This window comes from Arvicanthis niloticus, chromosome 10 (genome assembly GCF_011762505.2).
Source record: "Arvicanthis niloticus isolate mArvNil1 chromosome 10, mArvNil1.pat.X, whole genome shotgun sequence".
In the NCBI taxonomy this organism is placed as follows: Eukaryota; Metazoa; Chordata; class Mammalia; order Rodentia; family Muridae; genus Arvicanthis; species Arvicanthis niloticus.
This window is the reverse complement of record NC_047667.1, coordinates 12,926,435-12,946,507: the sequence shown is the minus strand read 5'-3', so window position 1 is coordinate 12,946,507 and position 20,073 is coordinate 12,926,435. Positions and strand designations below refer to the sequence as shown.

The window sequence follows — 20,073 nt, the reverse complement described above, 5'->3', positions numbered from 1 at the left end:
TCCTGGGCTATAGGAGCATTAGTTTAAAAACAAACAAACAAATAACAACAAACCCTAAAAGACTAAATTCGCTAAACTGTATGTGGATTACTGTACCATTTGTTGTTCTTCTGCAAGCAGAACAGTTGAATGAAATATAATTTCTTTCAAGATCAGAAGTCTTTATATTCATAACATTTGAACAGGTCCTGGGGAGATGGCTCAGGATATAAATCTCATAAGGAAAGAATTTAGATCATTAGAATACACATAGAGATAGATGTTATATTGTGTATCTGTCTGTGTATCTGTCAGTGCATCTGTGGTAAAAGATAGCCAGAAACAAGAGAATAGCTGGAAACTCATGGGCAACAAACCTGGAGGCCACAGTGTCAAAGAGCAAGAGACTCTGTTTTAAACATTGTAAATGTAGATGAATTATTTCAGGCTGTCATTTCTCTCCCCAATCCCTAACATATACACTGTGTCATGCACACATTTGAATAAACATATCCAGAGAAAAGAAGTATATATGTCAAAAGCATAAATTTAATATATAAAACATCTTTAGCACCAACCACATAATCATTTATACTCTGAAGTCCTAAATGTCTCAAACTTCTAAGGAGTTTCATTCAGTGTAATAATCAATTTAGCAAGTCTCCAGAGATGAAACCTATAGCTAATCTTAGAGATTAGATGTTCATAGACAGGACACCTATCTCATTTCCTTTACAATCCATCAACCCCCCTTTTGTGAGAATGTTGTCTATAGATAAGCTACATATATATGTGTATAGTATAGTTCACACTACAATTGTATGTGCAGAGCATAGCCCACACTATTCTTGGTAAGATGGGACTAAGGATAATGTTTGTTTCGATGATATCTATAATCAACCAAAAGTGTCTGATTGTTAAAAAAATTATTTTAATGTTGACATATTTGGGGAAAATTAATCACATTTGGGCACATTTACAGATATTACACTCTGATGTGTATGAAAGCTGTTGGTTTAAACGATAATAGAATTTATGTTATGTTTCTGATTAAGGAACCTCTTTTAATTATCTAAGATAAACTTATTTTTCTAATGAATAGGAAATAGAAAACATAGAGAGAATGAATGCCTGTGATAAAATCTCAGCATCACTTGGTAGCACAAGTCCAAAGAGATAAGACCATTTCATGCAATCTCACAGTACACTATCCACATTCAAAAGGAAAAAAAAAAAAAAAAGAAACTTAAAGTTGTTCAGAATTGACAAACTGTGCATAGTAGGATTGAATGAACCAAACAAAAAGTTCCATTTCTAAGTTTGGTTTAGCATATGTGAGTGACTAATCACAAGTCAAAAAACCTGCACAAGATAAAGCAGCACTGATCCTAGCCCAGATTGGAAAAGGGCGTTGTAAGTGCTAGTTTCTAGCTCAGGAGTTATTGTCAGGTGATACCTGCATAGTAAAGAAGAGTCACTTCTCTTACAGGATGAGGCTTCTGAGTGGTTTGTAGGCTGCAGTGGATGATTCTATGTCCATGCACATGAACGTAGCACTAAGCCTACTCAGTGATATTTTTGAAAGACACAGGAAGCTGTGGGGGAACAGGTGAGCACTTGAAGGGAGAGGAGGGATAGCTTTCATCAAAGTTATGATCTACATGTATGAGATTCCCAAACAATAAAAGATAAAGGAACTATTAATTTTTTTATTTCTTTACCCTTTTCTTTTTGAGTTGTTTTATAATAAAGGCATTAGAGGGGCTTGTAACTTAATTCTGTTGATAGAATGTCTGGCTGGCATTAATAAGGCCCTTGGTTCAATAATAAACACAACAAAACTGAGTATGGTGATGTATTCCTGTAAATCTAGCTTTGGAATATAAAGGTAGGAGGTATCAAAAGTTCAAGGTATCCTTGCAATTCTGAAATCAGTCCAGTGTATGTAAGACCTTGTCTCAAAACACAGCAAAACAAAGTGAGAATGAGGATTAAAGAAAAAGAAGAGAAAATGATATGGGTAGAGGCCAGTAAACTTGAGCCATTGAAGAGGAGTAAAGAGATGTTAAGGAAGTAGTGTGGAAAGTGAAATAGAGGTTCATGTTGGAAACAGTAAGGAGCTGGGTGGGGAGAGTCATGTAGAGATAGGACACATAAACTGATGCTATGTTGGAAGAATGCTATAAGGAAGCTTTTCACAGTGCCCCGACAGGGACCCTACACACATCAACTCTTAGCAATCTGCTAGCCTACACAAGACAATACCTGTCAGCATCGCTGCATGAATAGAGGAAAGACTCTGGAAGTCTATGGCTGCTGAAAAAAAGTGCATCAGTTTTCTTCTAGTAATGAGTCTGTATCTAAGTGGTCAGCCCTACACTGATGATATATGCAGATACCATCAACTGGATTCAGTGTGTTATATGTACACACACACACACACACACACACACACACACACACACACAGAGAGAGAGAGAGAGAGAGAGAGAGAGAGAGAGAGAGAGAGAGAGACAGAGAGACAGAGAGACAGAGAGACAGAGACAGACAGAGACAGACAGAGACAGACAGACAGACAGACAGACATATATAAAGAGATATATAGAGAAGATGTCATGGGTTTTAAAGGACTGTTGACAATCAGGCACTTCCATGGCCAGTCCTTGGGACCTGGTGACAATAGGACCATTAGGCACCTCCATGATCAACCCAATGGACCCGTTGACAACAAGATATGTTATCAGTAGGTGCCCATAGGAAACACATTTCCATTTTTATCTCTTGTCTCACGTCCTCCTGCACATGCGCCACAGCCATGATAAAGGACTGTGCTTCTATTGCTTCTTTCCCTTCTTCCCTTCCTACACCCAGAGGCAGCCTGTGTACTCCTTTACCAGTCTCTTTTAATAAACTTCCCATGTGATAACTGTCACATGGTATGACTTTGTAGTTTTGGTACTTAGATGCAACAAGGAACATGTGAGAGTGAGTGCACAGAAGAGTTTGGAATTGGGGTGGGAGACGTGGACATGATTAAATACATTGCACTAGAATATGTAATTTTAGGAAACAATTGAAAACTAAATTAGTTTAAACAAACACTATTTGGTAACTTGGAGGAAGTCAGTTTCTTTCTATAATCTCTGACTTCACTTCTCTCTCTTCATGTTATTTACTAATTTTCACTGATTCATGCCTGACCCTGTTAAGTCATGTTATCAAATATACAAAGATCATGCAGAGAACATGTCTTCAGCATAAATTCTATAATACACAACATATCATCATACATCTCATCTTTATTTAAAACATAGTCTGAGATGATTCTGGATAAAATTAAGCTCTACATGACCTAATGTAATGATCCAATTCCTTCCAATATTCCCAGATCCAAACTCAGTGGAAGTAGGATGGTTTATATCATCTGAAGAAGTAGGGGCATTTTGGAAATGCTCACACTATTAGTTTAAGATGTTAGTTTAAACAAACACTATTTGGTAACCTGGAGGAAGTCAGTTTCTTTCTATAATCTCTGACTTCACTTCTCTCTCTTCATTTTATTTACTAATTTTCACTGATTCATGCCTGACCCTTTTAAGTCATGTTATCAAATATACAAAGATCATGCAGAGATCTAGATTATTATCTAGATTATGCAAACACTAGATTATTTTTCTAGAAAACTAGTAGAAAGTTCAAAGTATATGCATTAATATTAGAAAAAGATTCTTTTATGATGAGTCATGAAGACATTAGATAACCATTATATTCTTTTGAGAAAAAGATGCATTATTTTTTAAATTTTTGGTTTGTATGCACACATATGTGGAGATGTGTGTGTATGTCTGAAGACAGCTTGCTGGAGTGGATTCAAACCTTCCACCATGTGGATCATGGGAATGAACTCTAGTTGCAAAACAATTACCTGTACCCATTGAGCCATCATTCTGACCCTGCATCACTGTCTGTTTGCTTCCCCTCACTCTGTGTCTGTTAGCATGCACGTCCTTATTAAAGGTTTACTCTCATCACTTGCATCACTGATGTAACTCTGGGACTGCTCCTGTCTACTGGGCTTGATGGTATTGTTCTGCAGTTTCCTAGTTGTTTGGCATGTCTAGTCTGAATTTATGATTCTTCTAAGAAGGATCTGGACTTCAGGAAAGACATTCATTCATTTATTTTCATAGGAATGAATGAAAGAACCTATCATTCAAGTGGAGTATAATATCAACAGAGGTTTTAGGATGACACCCATTCTGAGTATCTCAGGAGGGCAATTATAGTATACTTAGGATAGAATTCCTGAGTGCTCTGGAATAGAATAGCATGTATAGGTGAACAGATATGTTTGAAAAACACAGTATTGATTATACAGTAAGCCAATGACAACATGGGTGAGAGGGGGTATAGGGAGATGGTTCAATCGGTACAGTGCTGGTTGTGCAACAACAGGTCCTGAGTTTAGTCCTCAAAATTCAGATTCAGGGCAGTCCTTACTTAGAATTTTAGCACTAGAAAGTCAGAAATATGCAAATATGCAGATCCCAGGTGCTTGTTGGATAGTCTGGTTGAATTGGTGAGCCTCTAGGGTACTTAGATATTATGGCAAAAAAAATAAATAAAGGAGAGTGGAGAGAGAGAGAGTGACTAAGGAGAACAATAGGAGTTGAATCCTGTCCTCCACCATACTTATACACATGTTTACACACACACACACACACACACACACACACACACACACACATTCAGAGATAAAGAACGAAAGGTAGGAAGGAAAGCAGGCAGAAAGACCATCAACAGAGGTCTGATTCTGTCACATTCATACTGAAGTGATTCTGAGATTTCATTACACATACCTTTGGACACTTGGGACTTCTCAAGGAGGATACTATGATGCAAAGTCTCTGAATGCTAGAGTAGTGTCCCTTTAACCTGCTTGTCTCTGCTTCTATGACTCAGCCTATGGTTATGAGCTAACCGTATGTGTGCTAGGAATCAAAGTAAGATGTGCATCTGGGATCCTGGTGTTCAGGACGTGTAGAGCAGAGGGAGCAACTCAGCTAGCATGCCTGCCTTTTCTCAATGCCTACATGTCAACCTCTTCTATAAATTCCATGTTAATGTATTTGCATCAACTTAATGCAACTTTTGAATATTTGGAGACTGTTACTTTTAAAACTCCAAATTTGTCTCCATATTTGCTCCCTTGAGTATTTTGCTACTACTTCTAAGTAGGACTGAGGTACCCACTCTTGGTCTTCCTTCTTCACGAGCTTCATGTGGTCTGTTAGTTGAATCTTGGCTATTTCAAGCTTTTGGGCTAATATCCATGTAATATTACATGGTGAGTAAATACCATGTGTGTTCTTTTGTGATTGGGTTACCTCACGCAGGATGATATTTTATAGTTCCATCCATTTACCTAAGAATTTCTCGAATTCATTATTTTTAATAGCTGAGTAACAGTCCATTGTGTAGATGTACCCTATTTTTTTGTATCCATTCCTCTGGAGAGCAACAATACCAACCAACCAGAGCTCCCCAGGGTCTAAAGCACCAGCTTGGGAGCACATAGGGAGGGACCCATGACTCCAGATGTATATGTAGGGGAGGATGGCCTTTTTGGGCATAGGTGGGAGAGGAGATCCTTGGTCCGATGAAGGCTGAACACTGAGTGGGGGGTAATTTGAGGGGGGGAGGTGGGAGTGGAGGGTAGGTGGGTGCACATCCTCATAGAAGCAGGAGGAGGGGGATGGGATAAGGGGTTCCTGGGTGGTAGGGGGAATGGGATAAGGGGATAAAATCTGAAATGTAAATATAATATCCAATAAAATAAAACTCTAAATTTGTTTGCAGAAAAGGTTATCACCTTTCAGACTTTAGATACAAAGTAGAAAGTGATGCTTAGATAGGTGTATACTAATGTATAGTATAAGGTGTATACTAATGTATATCATATTAGAATAAAATTTTGTAAGCATAAGGTAACATGTATAAATTAACTATATCATCTGACCAAAGATAAATATAAGTGTTTGACCTCAAAACAATTATGCCTGTCTTAAAAAGTTTACATTTAAATCTATATCCACTTTAAAACACCAGTTACCAGGAAGGTGTGGTTAGGATTTGAATTGTTCTCCAAATACCAAATCTTTTTGGAAGCCACTGTAGGCCAGGCTATGCAATAGATGAAATGCATCCTTTTTTGTGAAGGAATTGCCAAGGTTTGTCTAAGAGCGTTTCAGTCAAATATTGAAATTTTGTTGTCTTGTTATTTACTTTAAAATTCATTCTTGTTATTCTCACATCTCAATTTGCCCCACGTCGCTCTGTTTAGACAATTGAGATAATTTTTTCTGTAATTGATATTAAATTTTTAAATTAATTTGCCAATGTAGCCTCCTCCCAAAGGACACTTTGATTTTTTTTTATAATCATTGATTAATCTTTCCAGTGTTCATGTTAATTTTAATACAACTGGGGGCAAGGCTCATAAATTTTAACAGTCCTCATATTAACTTTAGTACAACTTTAGACCATTTATATCTGCCATTTAGGAATATCTGAATATTTATAATTCAACCTTGCCTTTTCTAATTGTGTATAGGGTACACCATTCCTTTTTCTCAAAGCTTGACTTCTAAATTTCATAAAAGGTTGATGCTTACTTTTCTGCTTTGTGTGTCTCTGTGCATTCCAATATTTCTGTGTAGGCGTTACATATGATTTGAACCTCCTTCTTGTGTTTGAGTTACATGACAAGAATTTGACGATCTACTTGGACCTCCAAGCCACCTCTTTGGGTCATTTAGGCATTTTAATGGTCACACTGTCAAATGTGATTACATACTCAAAATAAATTTGTTGAAACAAAACATTGCAAGTAGAGCAGGACACTCTTCCTTGTAGAACCTCCTGGCCCAGTGAGATGGTCAAAGAATATATCCAAACAAGCTGTGCACGTGATTCAAGGCTGCTCCATTATCTGCTTAGAGGAACTGGTGTTATGGTTTCTTTGAGGGTTTTTTTTTTTTTTTTTTTTTTTTTTTTTTTTGACAATTTGTAAACAGCTGGTTGTGAAAGCTTCCAGATGTTTTGAATAGACTTGAAAAAGAATATGTCAGATATCACTCCATGGCAAGTTATACTCATTCTTCTGCTGACACCTTCACTTTGACAGGATAGCAAATAATTTTAGAGGGAACTGTATCTGTTCTGAGAAACATGGAAAAATGTGAGATTCATGTAGCTAGATCTCTTGTCCAGGTTGTCCGAGAACAAAAAATTTACTCTCTCAGGTTTTACTATCTATAAATGATATTTTTATTAATGCAAACAAACATTTTATCTCTTTAAAGATTTAATTTTATTTATTTTTAATTTAAATTTATTTCTTTTATACGACTGTATATCACATGAATGCAGTACCCATGCAGACCAGAAGAGAGCATTAGATCCAAGAGTTCAAGTTAGAGGAGGTTGTAAGCTAACCCATGAGGGTGCTAGGTACTTAAACCCTCTCTTTAGGATAGTGCAGCATATGCTGTTAACTGCTGAGGGAGCTCTGCAGACTGTGAACACCGACTTTAACACAACAAGCATAAAAGGCACTTTTACAGTTTTTTTTTTTTTTTTAATGCTGCTCCTCTGTTATGAAATGAGGAAGTATCTAGAAAGGTTGTTGATTTTTCCTTTTTATGGTATACCAAACTATGATAATTGAGCTTTGAGATATGGTAGCTCGGAGCTTTATAATACATTATGTTAATTTCTAAACATGAAATCAAAATATGTTATAAATAAAATTTATATTACATATTTATAACAATCCCTTGTCACTTTGAGGAAATAATTATGCTAGTAATTAACATTCCTTCTATGCTAAAGATTTAATAGCTAGTCAGATGCTTCAGTTTGATTTCTTTTTTCCTTTTAACTGTTTGAAACAAGATTAGTAATGCTATTCTAAAAATATTGTGACTAAATGTTTGGAACTGGTCCTTAATCTGCAGTTGCTAAAACAAATTCCATTGTATTAGTTACTTTCCTTGTTGCTGTGATCAAATAACTGATAAAAGCAATTAAAGAAAGGAAACATTTGTTTGGACTCACAGGTCAAGGACATAGTTCATCATGGGGTGGCGGGTGTCAGTCATGGTAGCAGGAATATGACATAACTGGTCACACAGCAGCACAGTCAGGAAGCAGAGAGAGAGATGAATACTGGCCCTTGGCTCACTGTCTTCTTTTATTCAATCTTCAACTCATAAAATGGAAATTCTCATAAGAATGTCTAGAGATATGTCACTTAACTTATTCTAAAGTACTGTCTAGTTGTCAAGAAGATTAACCAATACAGATACCATTAATACCCCTATAGGCAAATACTTTATACATAAGACAAAGCATTAAGTCTGTGCATGAGGAATAACCATTAAGCCAAGATTAAGTTTTGCATTTTTATTAGCTATAAGTGGTTCTTTTAACAAAGTATAACATAATGTTAAAATTATATCCTTGTTTTTCACATTCTAATCCCAATCAATTAACTTTATATTGAAAAGTCAAGTATAAACTTGTTTCTACTTTTTCAAAAATTGCTTTTATGCTAAATAATTCATTCTCATATTTTCTCCTATCATATTTATTTATTTATTTATTTGTATGTATCTTTTAAGCTTATTTTAAATTGTATATGTGAATATTTAAATAAAAAGATGTGTGTACATATATATGTATATATATATACATATACACATACATATATATACATATGCATATATATATATATATATACACATACAGAATACAACATCCTTATAATGTTTCAGTCACTGTAGCTAAAACAACACATGGCTCTTACTAGTACTGTGCTGATTCTCATGCTCTAAATGTAAGTTTTATTTTTTTTCCAAACTAGAGAATATTACATCACCATGGTTAAATGGGTGAGCAACACCAGGACAGTGGTCAGGTGGTTGAATCGGCCTCAGAACATCTCCATCCTCACAGTCTGTGAGTCTACCACCGGGGCATGCAGTAGGGTGAGTTTAATTCATTTCCATCTTTTTTGGTAAGGTAAAGTGGTTAGGAGTTACTGCTTTAAAAGTCATTTTCTTAGGGTTCCATACAAAAACTTTTTTCTACCAACAGTAGAAGGAAAATGAATAAATAATATGTATACTTTTGAGACTAAGGCAGTGTCTCAGAGTATGAGCCACTTCCACACAGCCTCAAGCACCTGAGAAGCCAAATAAACTCCAGGCAAGTGTGGTTGGCACCTTGAAACCTAGCATTTGCCGGGCAGTGGTGGCGCAAACCTTTAATCCCAGCACTTGGGAGGCAGAGGCAGGCGGATTTCTGAGTTTGAGGCCAGCCTGGTCTACAGAGTGAATTCCAGGACAGCCAGGACTACACAGAGAAACCCTGTCTCGAAAAACCAAAAAAAAAAAAAAAGAAAAAAAAAAGAAAGAAAGGAAAAAAAAAAAAAAAACCTACATTTGGCAGGTGAAGACAAGGCATGAGAAGAACAGATTGGCTAGCTATACTTGTTGAATTGAATTGCTGATCTTCGGGCTCAGCAAATTAAGATACTTAATGTCAACATTTGGCTTCCAACATGCATGGCAAACATAGATATGTGAACATGCACACATACACACCACACACATATACACATGAAATATTAAACAAAAGTGCACACTTTGCCCTATACCCTTAAATACTTCCAGTTTTTAAGGCAGTAGCATCAAGAGTAAAGGAGAACACACTTAGCTCTTAATGACATGAATGAATACATGTCCCCTGCACATGGGCTGTTTAAACCTTATGGAAATCTTTGCAGTTGGGAATTTCTGTTCACATTTTGTCTTTGACTTAATATTATTGGAAATATCCTTCCCATTTCTTCAGAGATGGCCACTTACCAGTATAGTTTATACTAGCTCTGTGGTGGTGTTTCCATACCTATAGGAAGTTAAAAGTAGACAAAAATGGCTCTTGTTCCAGTTATTGTAGCAATTAGTTGGACTTAAATTTCTAAAATTACTATCTATAAATTATGCAATAACTTAAATTACATCACATTTAAGGCTCTTGACAAAGAAGATGGATCAATAATGGATTCTGGGATTATGTAATAATGAAATCATTACTGGTTATTATTTCCTCAGAAAGCCACTAAAAATTATATAAAACAACTGTTTTCAGGCATGGGATAACAGAAGGAACAGACCATACTAGACAAGTGCTCTAGTGATAAGCCATCATCTCCCTTGTATTGGTAGAGAAGGGGCATGGAAGTGGAACCCAAGAAAACCATGACTGTCTCACTCATCTATGGAATCAGTGAGAATCAGTTTTGTCTAGCAAGCTCACACAAGTGAGATGTCTAGAAAAGATCACCTCTAATTTTGAGAAAATATTATTATCTATAACTCAGTGTTTAAACATTGCTTTATCTATCAGAAGAAAATTTAGCTTTTGAATATAAAATTAAAAGTCAATAGACAATTTTCAACAATGCATAATTTGTAAAAAGCAGAATATTCTATATGTTTGGAGAATTATAACCCAATTTTTCCCCCTCAGAAAAATTTTCGCCATAGTCTGTAGGAATACGCCCAAACATAGCAATGTTAGGGTCAGCAGGATATCTACAAACCATTAGGGAGATATTTAGTAATCAATTTTTTTAAGGAACATGCAGACGAAATTTTCAGTATTGAAATACAAAGAAAAGCTCAAAAATCATACCTTTCTAATAAAAGTATGTACTATTTCAAGTGAAAATTAATTGGATGGGTCTAAGCACATTAAACATAGTTTTTGAAGAAAACAAAAAATAGAAAGCAATGTGAGTTTCTGAAAGCAAAAATACAATTTCAACGGATAGTCAATCACTGTGAGCAAGTCACAGCAGCAAGAGTTTGAAGCAGTTGGTCATAACATATCCCAAGTTCAGAGCACAGAGAATATATACCTTCATACTTATGTGCTTCTTAACTCAATTACATGGAAACATTAATTATATGTATAGCAATGTAAATTGATATACATGTGAAATTATATGTAGAAAATCCTAGGATAAAAATACTGGAGTATAAACACCGAAAACAAAATGATATAATATTTCTCTTTTATAAATATGTACAATGTGTTCAGCATATTCAAGTATTTGGTAAATCTGAAATAATATAACAAACAGTAATTTATAAGCTCATAATAAACTTATTATAAATAAAAAATTTAGTAGGAATATTCAAAGTATCCTCAGAGAAAAGAACATTAATATAAGAGGACAACAAGAAAATGTTGTCTACATTTTGTCAGACACAGCAAAAAGCAGAAAAAGAACAGATTAGATTGACAGATCTCAGACTGATATGCAGGCATTGTCAAAATTCTTCAGGTTTGATTTTTCTTAAAGGGGATGGATTGCATAAACACATAGTAAATGTTTTATTTTATTTGATCGAACTAGAGGAATGGAATTAAGCCAGTGATTAATAGTCATTTGGTCATAATACCCTATTGACTGATCAGGAATATCTGACCATTTAAATATTTGTATATATAAAAATAATGCTTCAACATTCATAACAAGCTGGAATCACTGAGAAAGAAATTGATACAATTCCACTAAATGCCTTGGTAATCCTATCTATCTATCTATCTATCTATCTATCTATCTATCTATCTGCTATAGTAGCCTAAATATTAGTAATGTTACAAAATATTTTGATAACAGAATATGAAATACTAGATACAAAATATGTCATTCAACAGCTTTTGTCTTCATAAGTTTGAGCCTTACCTTTTAATGGCCAAGCTATCTTTCAGCCCTAATCTATTTTTTGAATGCTGAAGAACTGTTCACCAGCTTCAAATAGATCAGAGAAGCTAGAGAGATGGTTGAGGGGTTAAGGGTGCTTGCTGATTTTGCAGATGATGCCAGTTCAGTTTCCAGCACACACATCAAGTTGCTGGTAACAACTTGTAACTCAAGCTCCAGGAAATTCAATAAACTCTCCGTTCTCTCCAGGTACCTGCAGCAACAGGGTCCACATACAGATAAGCAGGTATAAACAAATACATATAAAATAAATATAAGTATAAAAAGAAATAAAAATCTACCATTTTAACAATAAAGAGATACAATTATAAATATGTGGTAAATCACCAAATATTTGGACTTAAAAAACAAAGAACTAAAAGTAAATCAAGAACACTCATGACTAGATGTGAGTTATAGAACATGCATGTGATCAAACACTGAGAAAATTGTCATGAACATCAGAAGCTGGAAAACAAGCTCAGGTCACAGTGAGACACTGTCTCCAAAGATGACAACAAAGGAAAATTGCAAATGTCCTTAAATAGATAACATTTTTAAAAAGAGAATTTAAAAAGAGGGAAATCCAGAATAATGTGAGAATTAAAGAGCTAAACAGAAAAGAAGCTGAAACTTATGATAAACTCTAGAATAATGAGTTGAAAGAAACAGAAATATATAAATTAATATATACTTATGACCTATAATGCCTATCCAGTTCTGTTTCATTTCTCTTGCTTTGCTCAAATACTTTGAGAGACAAACAAAACAAAACAAAACAAAACACCATCTTTAGTGAGAAAGGGCCCACAAATTTCAATGTATAGTTCATCCCTGTGGACATCTTGGGGATAGTGAACTCATAGGTGGGTATGAATAAATTATATGTGCATGCATTTTTGACTGTGTGTGGGAATGTATATGTGAGTGGAGGCCCACAAAAGCCAGAAAGATAAAAGCAAGACTGATGCATAAGATATAGAGTAATTTACAGGCAGTTTTAAGCTGCCATGTGGGTAATAGGAATCAAATTCAATACTTCATTGAAATCTCCATGAGAACAAATTGTCCAAGAGTAAAGAGAGGAAGTTTTGAAAATTTAACAATACTAACTCTTCAGATCAGCTAGTGATCTTGTGTATACAAAACTGATGAATCTCTACAAAGACTATATGCATCCATATTTAAAAATATGTTTTAATCTTTGAAATCTTTACAAAATATTTAGAGTAAAAAACATCAATAAAGAAACAAAAATGAAGCAATTGGTAAATATACCTAATGAATAAACTTTCTAAAACTGGCCTTAAATCTTCTGTAAGTTTAACTTGTTTCAAAATAAAAAATTCAGAAAATGAAACAAAATTCATTTCTATTGTAATAATACTAAGAGATGATAAACTAAGATGCATTAAGACATATAAATATTAAATATGCCAGGATAATTTGAAATTTCTCAACATAAGAGACATTTTAAAAATGTTAAATAAATGTTCTTGAATTAAAGGACTTAATGATGTTAAATGATCAGTTCCATTCCAATTTTAACATATTCTAAGTTAAAATTTCTTCAGTCCCTCCTTGCTGAACTGTTTTGGAAAGCTTTTTATGTATTCTTTGCTGACTTCATTATGTCATGGAGGAAGGCCTTGACCTCCTGATGTTCTTGCCTTGACTGGCTGAATGCTGGGTGAGAGGTGTGTACCATCATACCTAGTATTCTCAGATTTGCTTTCAGCAAAATAAAAATTTATTTAAAAATGTATAATAATGGTTCCAAAAAGGAGTTTTAAAGGGTAAGGAGTCTGATGCCAAACTTGGAGATGTGAGTAAGTTCCCAGGATCTATATGATGGAAGGAGAAAAAACACTCAGAAGTGTTGTCTTTTGACCTCCATATGTTATGTGCACACGTGCGCACAGGTGTGAGTACACACACAGACACACAAATCACCTCAAGTAAAAGGTAAAATATTAGAATTGCCATGTCCCTTCTATACTTGGAGAAGGGAGGAGATGTCAGGGGCAGCCCTGCTTATACACTGAAGGCCTAAAATCAATCATAAGCCTAAAATCAGAAATAGGCCTGACATACATGCCTGCTAACACAAAGTCTTGGGTATCTGTGGAAAAACATTGAAACAGATGGCTATAAGCTATTGTAAACAGGCAGCTTTTGTGGAAATTTATCAGCCTGAGTCGTCATAGACCTTGTAAATAGGCAGCCTTGGTGGATAGTACCAACTTAGATAAGGACAAGTGAATTATAGGCAGAGTCACAGTGACCTGTCCCCTGAACCTTTACCCAGATGATACCCTGTTCTTAAAGATATCTGTATTCCCCCTGAACACCTATGTTCCTGTGTCATCCCCTTCCCCACATCCTGCATTTTTCTGTTTACAACCCCTGTGTTAAAAGTAAAAATTATGATTTGATAATAATTGTATGTATTTGATAATAATTGTATGATAATAATTGCATGTGTATGAGTGTACAATGGCACAAGTGTTGAGGTCAAAGTTTAATTTGTGGGAGTGTGTTCTCTTCGCCTTCCATGTAGGCTTCTACAACTAAACCCAGCTCCTTGGGTTTGGTGGCAGAAGCCTTGCCTTGCTGAGCCATCTTACAGATCCCTAAAGAGTCTCAATAAGATGCATAAGAAAAAGAAAAAAAAGAAATTGTTTCATATTATTAAAAGAAAAACAGAATAAAATAAACCTTAAGAATAAAAAAAGGTAAAATAAATTTATTGGGAAATCTAAACATGTAAATAATTCAAAATCTTCCTACAAACAAGAAAGTTAGAGAGAATGGACAAACTGACTGCAAAAATAATTAGAAATCTGTATACTTTTACTGATGAGAGGTGAGCAGCAGAGACAGGCAAGCTATCAATTAAATCACATTGTTTGCAGAAAATGGGACATCATTTACTCTATCAGTTGACACATGCTTAAAGGGGAAATGGAACAATTTTTAAACATATAGAAAGAAACTATCAACTATTTCACAATGATCTAACATCATTTTGAGATCAACTACACTCTTAAATCCAATGTGGCATAATGTTAAATTTCTAGAGGAAATTATCGACTATAACTGAGGTTGTGGCTTAAATATCAGATATTCCCCATAGGCTCATTTGTCTGAACTTTGTTCTCAGTTGGTAGTAGTGTGTGAAAGCTTTAGTATGTAGAGAATTAGTAGTCATCCCTGTCTCCTGTTTACTCTCTTCCTGCTGAGTTTGAATGAAATGTGACCAGTCTGGCCCCTGCCCCTGCCCCCGCCCCCGCCCCCGCCCCCGCCCCCGCCCCCGCCCCTGCCCCATGCCTTGCCTGCTTCAGTGGATTATATCCCTTAGACTATAATCTGCAATGAACTATTTATTAAGATAAATTTCCTCTTGTCAGATATTTATTTAATCACAGAGGCAGGAAAAATAATACAATTCTATTCTATTTAATAAGCCAAATAATCACCAATCATAGAAAAAATATGGAAATTCATTAAAATCAGAAATTCATCAGGAGCTGTTATGAAAATGGCTAACAAAACAACAGCTGATAAAACTGTTTTCTTAAAGGCATCACACACAAATAAATAACACACTAAATACAATGCACTCATTCAACAACTAAACAACCCATACAATAGAGTATATGAATAGACACTTATGAGAAAAGTAACAAATGTGTGAAATTTGTTTGTCCGTATTACCTATTAAAGAAATGTAGACTAAAATCTTGAGCTAATAGCACCCAGGAAAATGAATAAATTAAAACATCAACTCAAAATCAAACTGAATTTGTGAATGAGGGGACATTAAAATTTGTATTCTTTGCAGATAAAACTGAGAATAATTCAATTCCATTAAAATACATTTTAAAGATCCACTGAAATTAAACAAAATGTAAATGCAGTATGCATAATAAAATATTTTATAGAGTATACCTATATGAACTCATGCTTGGTCATTTCATTACTATTTGAACAAAAGTAAAATCACATTTACAAAGCAATTTTCAGGGAAAATAAAACATTAGCAATATTTTATTCACAGTGACTAAATGATGCTGGTAGGAAACAATTCATTAGCAAGGAATGGATTCAATACTAAGTAATATTGGTGTATTTGATAGAGTTCTTTCCAGCCATTTAAAAAGGAGTAGTAGTTTGGGTTGAGAAGATGTGTCTCTGACTAGTGTTTGCTATGCCACATGAGGACATGAATTCAGATCTCTAGAAGTCTCATAATGTTGATGCAGTAGCGGGTCTCTGTAATCCTATCTCTTCTGTGCAGCATGGGTGGTGGAAGCTGGAGAATACTCACGGGCCATGTATCCTGGCATGGACAGTAGCAAACAAGAGACCTTGACTTAAATAAGGTGGAAGGCAAGGACTGTGACCTGGTATTGTTCTCTCATTTCCAAACATGTGCCATGACATAGCTACATCTAAAGTCACATATCACATACATATGAACACACCCCCCCCCCACACACACACAGAGAGGCACACACACAGACATATGCACCCCACTTCACAAACAGAAAGTTTTCTGTGAACATTCTAGAAACACATTTCATAAATAGGTTTTTCAAGAGGAGAATTAAATATGCAGCAGTTTGTCATTCTTGAGTAACTTGAGTGGAAATTGGATAGGCGGAGCTACCATCACTGACTGGATAGCAGTTATGCATCTCATGTTACGTTTGGAGCATTAGTAATATCCTCCCAACCATTATACTCCATATGATTATATTATAGATTGGCCAGACTTCCTGCTGTATTTGATAAGCTACTCTAGGTGGGTTGTTACTCAGCTGACAACCTAATCATTTTACACTTGTCCTGTATAGAAGTGCTGGTGTTCTTCAGTAGAGTGCTTGCTTTTTACAACTGGGAGGCAAAACTGGCTCAACCAGAGACTCCTATTACCCTGTTTATGCAAGGACAGTCTATCTACTTTTACTACATGACCAGAAGGATAAGTTAACAAGCTACACATCCTCATGAGTGTCATTATGTTTATTTAAAACATTATCGAGTCTGTGGTGGTTTTATGCTGTGTCTTGGTTTAAAAGTTTTATTTTTTGCCATTTAAATTATATGATGAATGACAATATGTACGAATTTAGCACTGCAGTCCTAAGAAAACTGGGGTGACACTAATAAGCAGTTGTTATTAGTATTTTAAATCTTGGGTAGAAAGAATGGGTATTGATTTAGTGAACATGGAGAATTAAGGAATAATTTTTTTAGATTTTAGATTGTTTTCTAATGTGTACAGGAAGCCATATGTAGTGAAACATTGAAAACACATGCTAGGAAAGAAAAGTGATTGGATCAAGTATTCTGCTTCTGTGGCTATGAGTGCTTGATTCTTTCAGAGGACTAGAGTTGAGATCCTAATATCTATGTTAGAAGACTCACAATCATGTAAGGATAGCTCTAAGAATCTGATGCTTTCTTTTGGGCTCTGAAGGAAATGTACCCATGAGAGAAAAATATATACACATGATTAATAATACATCTTTAAGAGAAGTGATTCAATTATAAAGTATGTAATAATGTATATTTAGAATGAACAAGTTATATAAAATATAAAAATAGTATGAACAATTTGAAATGAGCTTTTCCTCATGGAGAAAAGAACCATGCCCAGTACATTTAGGTTTCTTAATTTGACTCTCTTGTAAAATATGTATTTGTATGTTTCAATAAACATGAGCTTTATGTCATGCTGAAACAACATTGTTTCTAAAATATTTTATCTACTTAACTTCAGATTAATTGGTCAAATTTGGCTTTTGCAATGATCTTGGCTGTGATCATTTACAAGATATTTCAAGGGAAAAATCAAATTCGACATGTCATAGGTTGAATTATTTTCTGTAACACTGAATGAGTACTAATGAGAAAAAAATGGTTATGACTAAGAATGAAATAATTAAAAGAATTTTAGATTTTGAATTTTACTGCTTGCTGTTTGCCCAGCTCTGCTGAAGACTTAATATGGTTTCCAGAGGATGTCTACAAAGCAGGACAAAGCAGGGTCTGGTGGTTCACTGAATTTTCAAGTGTGCAATAAAACACAGCTCGAGAGTGACTTTGCAACTGTACCACCCTGGTGATGTGCTCTTGGGAGGTACCCTCATCAAAATGCTGCATTTCTCCTTTTCAAATCAATATTACCAATGGGATGGATCTCTGAAGGGATTTCTCTAGTTGAAGAAAGGGTAAAGGTCTGAAGAGAAGAATATAAAAAAGGTTGCATGGGTGAATGTTTATGTTCATCTTAGATGCTTTATGAGGCAATTGTTCTGTTTCAGAAATACGAGATGACGTCTGACACCTGGCTCTCTAAACAGGTATAGTAGAAGTTGCCTGTGTCACTTTTTGGCCGTTATGAACATTTCCCTCAAATGATAAGTTATATAGTTTTTTTTTTTCTAAAATGTAATTTCCAGGGTTTAGGAAGATGGCCCATAGAACAGTTACTATTGCAAGCATGAGAACAAGCATGCATTCTCAGAATCCCTGTAGATGTCTTGTAGGTATGGTGGCTTACCTGTAAAGAAGTCAGAGACAAGTTTCCATACAGCAAGCTGACTAGTAAGACTAGGCAGAGAGGTGTGCTCTGCCTTTGATAGAGAGACTTCTTTGATAGGGAGATTTTCATTCACACAACTGAACCAACTTGGTGTGTTCCTGTGGGCCTTTACACCACAACCAACACCCTTAGATAGTCCACAGTAGTTAAAAATTGAAAATCATCACAATTCTACTACATACTGTTGGGGTCCACACTAGCCCCATGTTTGGGTGGCCAAAAATGTCATGGCCCAAGCAAAATGTTGAGGCCCGGGCCGACCCACATTTGGGCGGCCACTGTATCCTGGCCCAAGCTGCCGCTCCGGTCTGTGGGTCGGGGTTCAGCAAGAGACAGAGAGTGAGGACGACTCGAAGAATGCAGACCAGACAGAGTGTAATTCAATCCCATTTATTCTTCAGTCTCTCTTCCTCTCTCGAAGTCCCTAGTCTTGAGTTCCTAGTTCCTAGTTCCTAGTCCCTAGTGCCTCCAAGTTCCAAGTTACTTCTTCCAAGTTCTCTTCCAAGTGCCCTGCTACCTGTCTTCTCTCTGCTATGTCTCCCTAATGTCTGATGTGTCTGATTCTCTCTAGAGCCAAGTGTCTTCTACCTAATGTCAAGTAATCTGTTACTCTCTCTGTCTGCCTCTATCCTTTTATATGTCTCACTTCTAAGCCACGCCTCTAAGTTACACCTTTAATCATGCCCTTAGGTCTTGTCTCTAAATCTTATCTCTAAATTACACTCTTAAATCACACACCTTTAATCGCACACACCTTTAATCTCACGCACCTTTAATCTCAAGGTATCTAAACCAAGATTATCGGAGTGTGCTCAGCTGTTGTAGACTATTGTAATCCAAGTCACATGTCAGGGTATTTGGCTCAAGATGGCTGCAAAGCTGATAGCCGCTTTCTGCTAAAAGTCGGCCCCCAACAACATACTATCATACGAATCATCTTCTTCATTCTACTATCATTACTGTCCAATATAGAGTAATGATATCCTCCTTTTGGAGGTGGAACTAAATTTTCTCCCAAAATTTCTTGTCAATGGCCTTTGTTGATTCAATTTTATCATAAATCACCTGTTAAAGTCACCTACCACACAACCCTATCCAGATACCATCTCCCAATAAAATTATTGTAAATTCACATGTAATATTTTCATTTATTAATTTACTTATTCATTTTACATCCCTATAATGGCTCCTTCTCCTCCCAATATACTCTCATACAGTCCCTCACACCATACACCCCTCCCCTTTTTACTCAAAAGAGGTAGGCTCCTCTGTGTTTCACCCCCACAGGTACATCACATGTAATTTTTATGTGGCAAGATCTACTATCTCTCTGTCAAAGTAAAACAACAGAAGCACTCTCTGTAGCACTCCATTGAAATAGATGCTTACTGCAATGTGTCACACAAAACACTGCCAAATGCAATTCTTTACTGGACAAGAGAAAGTAGAGACTGTTGATAGGCTCACAGGTAGATATACAGACAACAGTACAGATGAAAGGAGAGAAATAATTTGTGTTCTATTTATGTATACACTTATTAATAGAATTTACCCTGTTATACAAAATGAAATGGAAGTACAATTTTAAATTTATAACCAATAATATGTTCTCATTCAATTAAGTTAGACACTAAAAAGAAAA

General features: G+C 35.6%; 1 protein-coding gene across 5 annotated transcripts in view; it reads left to right on the top strand.

Moving 5' to 3' along the window:
- The window catches only part of Dpp10 (dipeptidyl peptidase like 10), a 1,470,448-nt gene that overhangs the window by 1,376,750 nt on the left and 73,625 nt on the right, over positions 1–20,073 (top strand). For all 5 annotated transcript variants that reach the window (XM_076941051.1, XM_034513030.2, XM_076941054.1 and 2 more), the window contains 2 exons: positions 8,906–9,029; positions 18,151–18,189. In XM_076941051.1, coding sequence (XP_076797166.1) covers positions 8,906–9,029; positions 18,151–18,189 — 163 coding nt within the window. The remainder of the gene's footprint in view (positions 1–8,905; positions 9,030–18,150; positions 18,190–20,073) is intronic.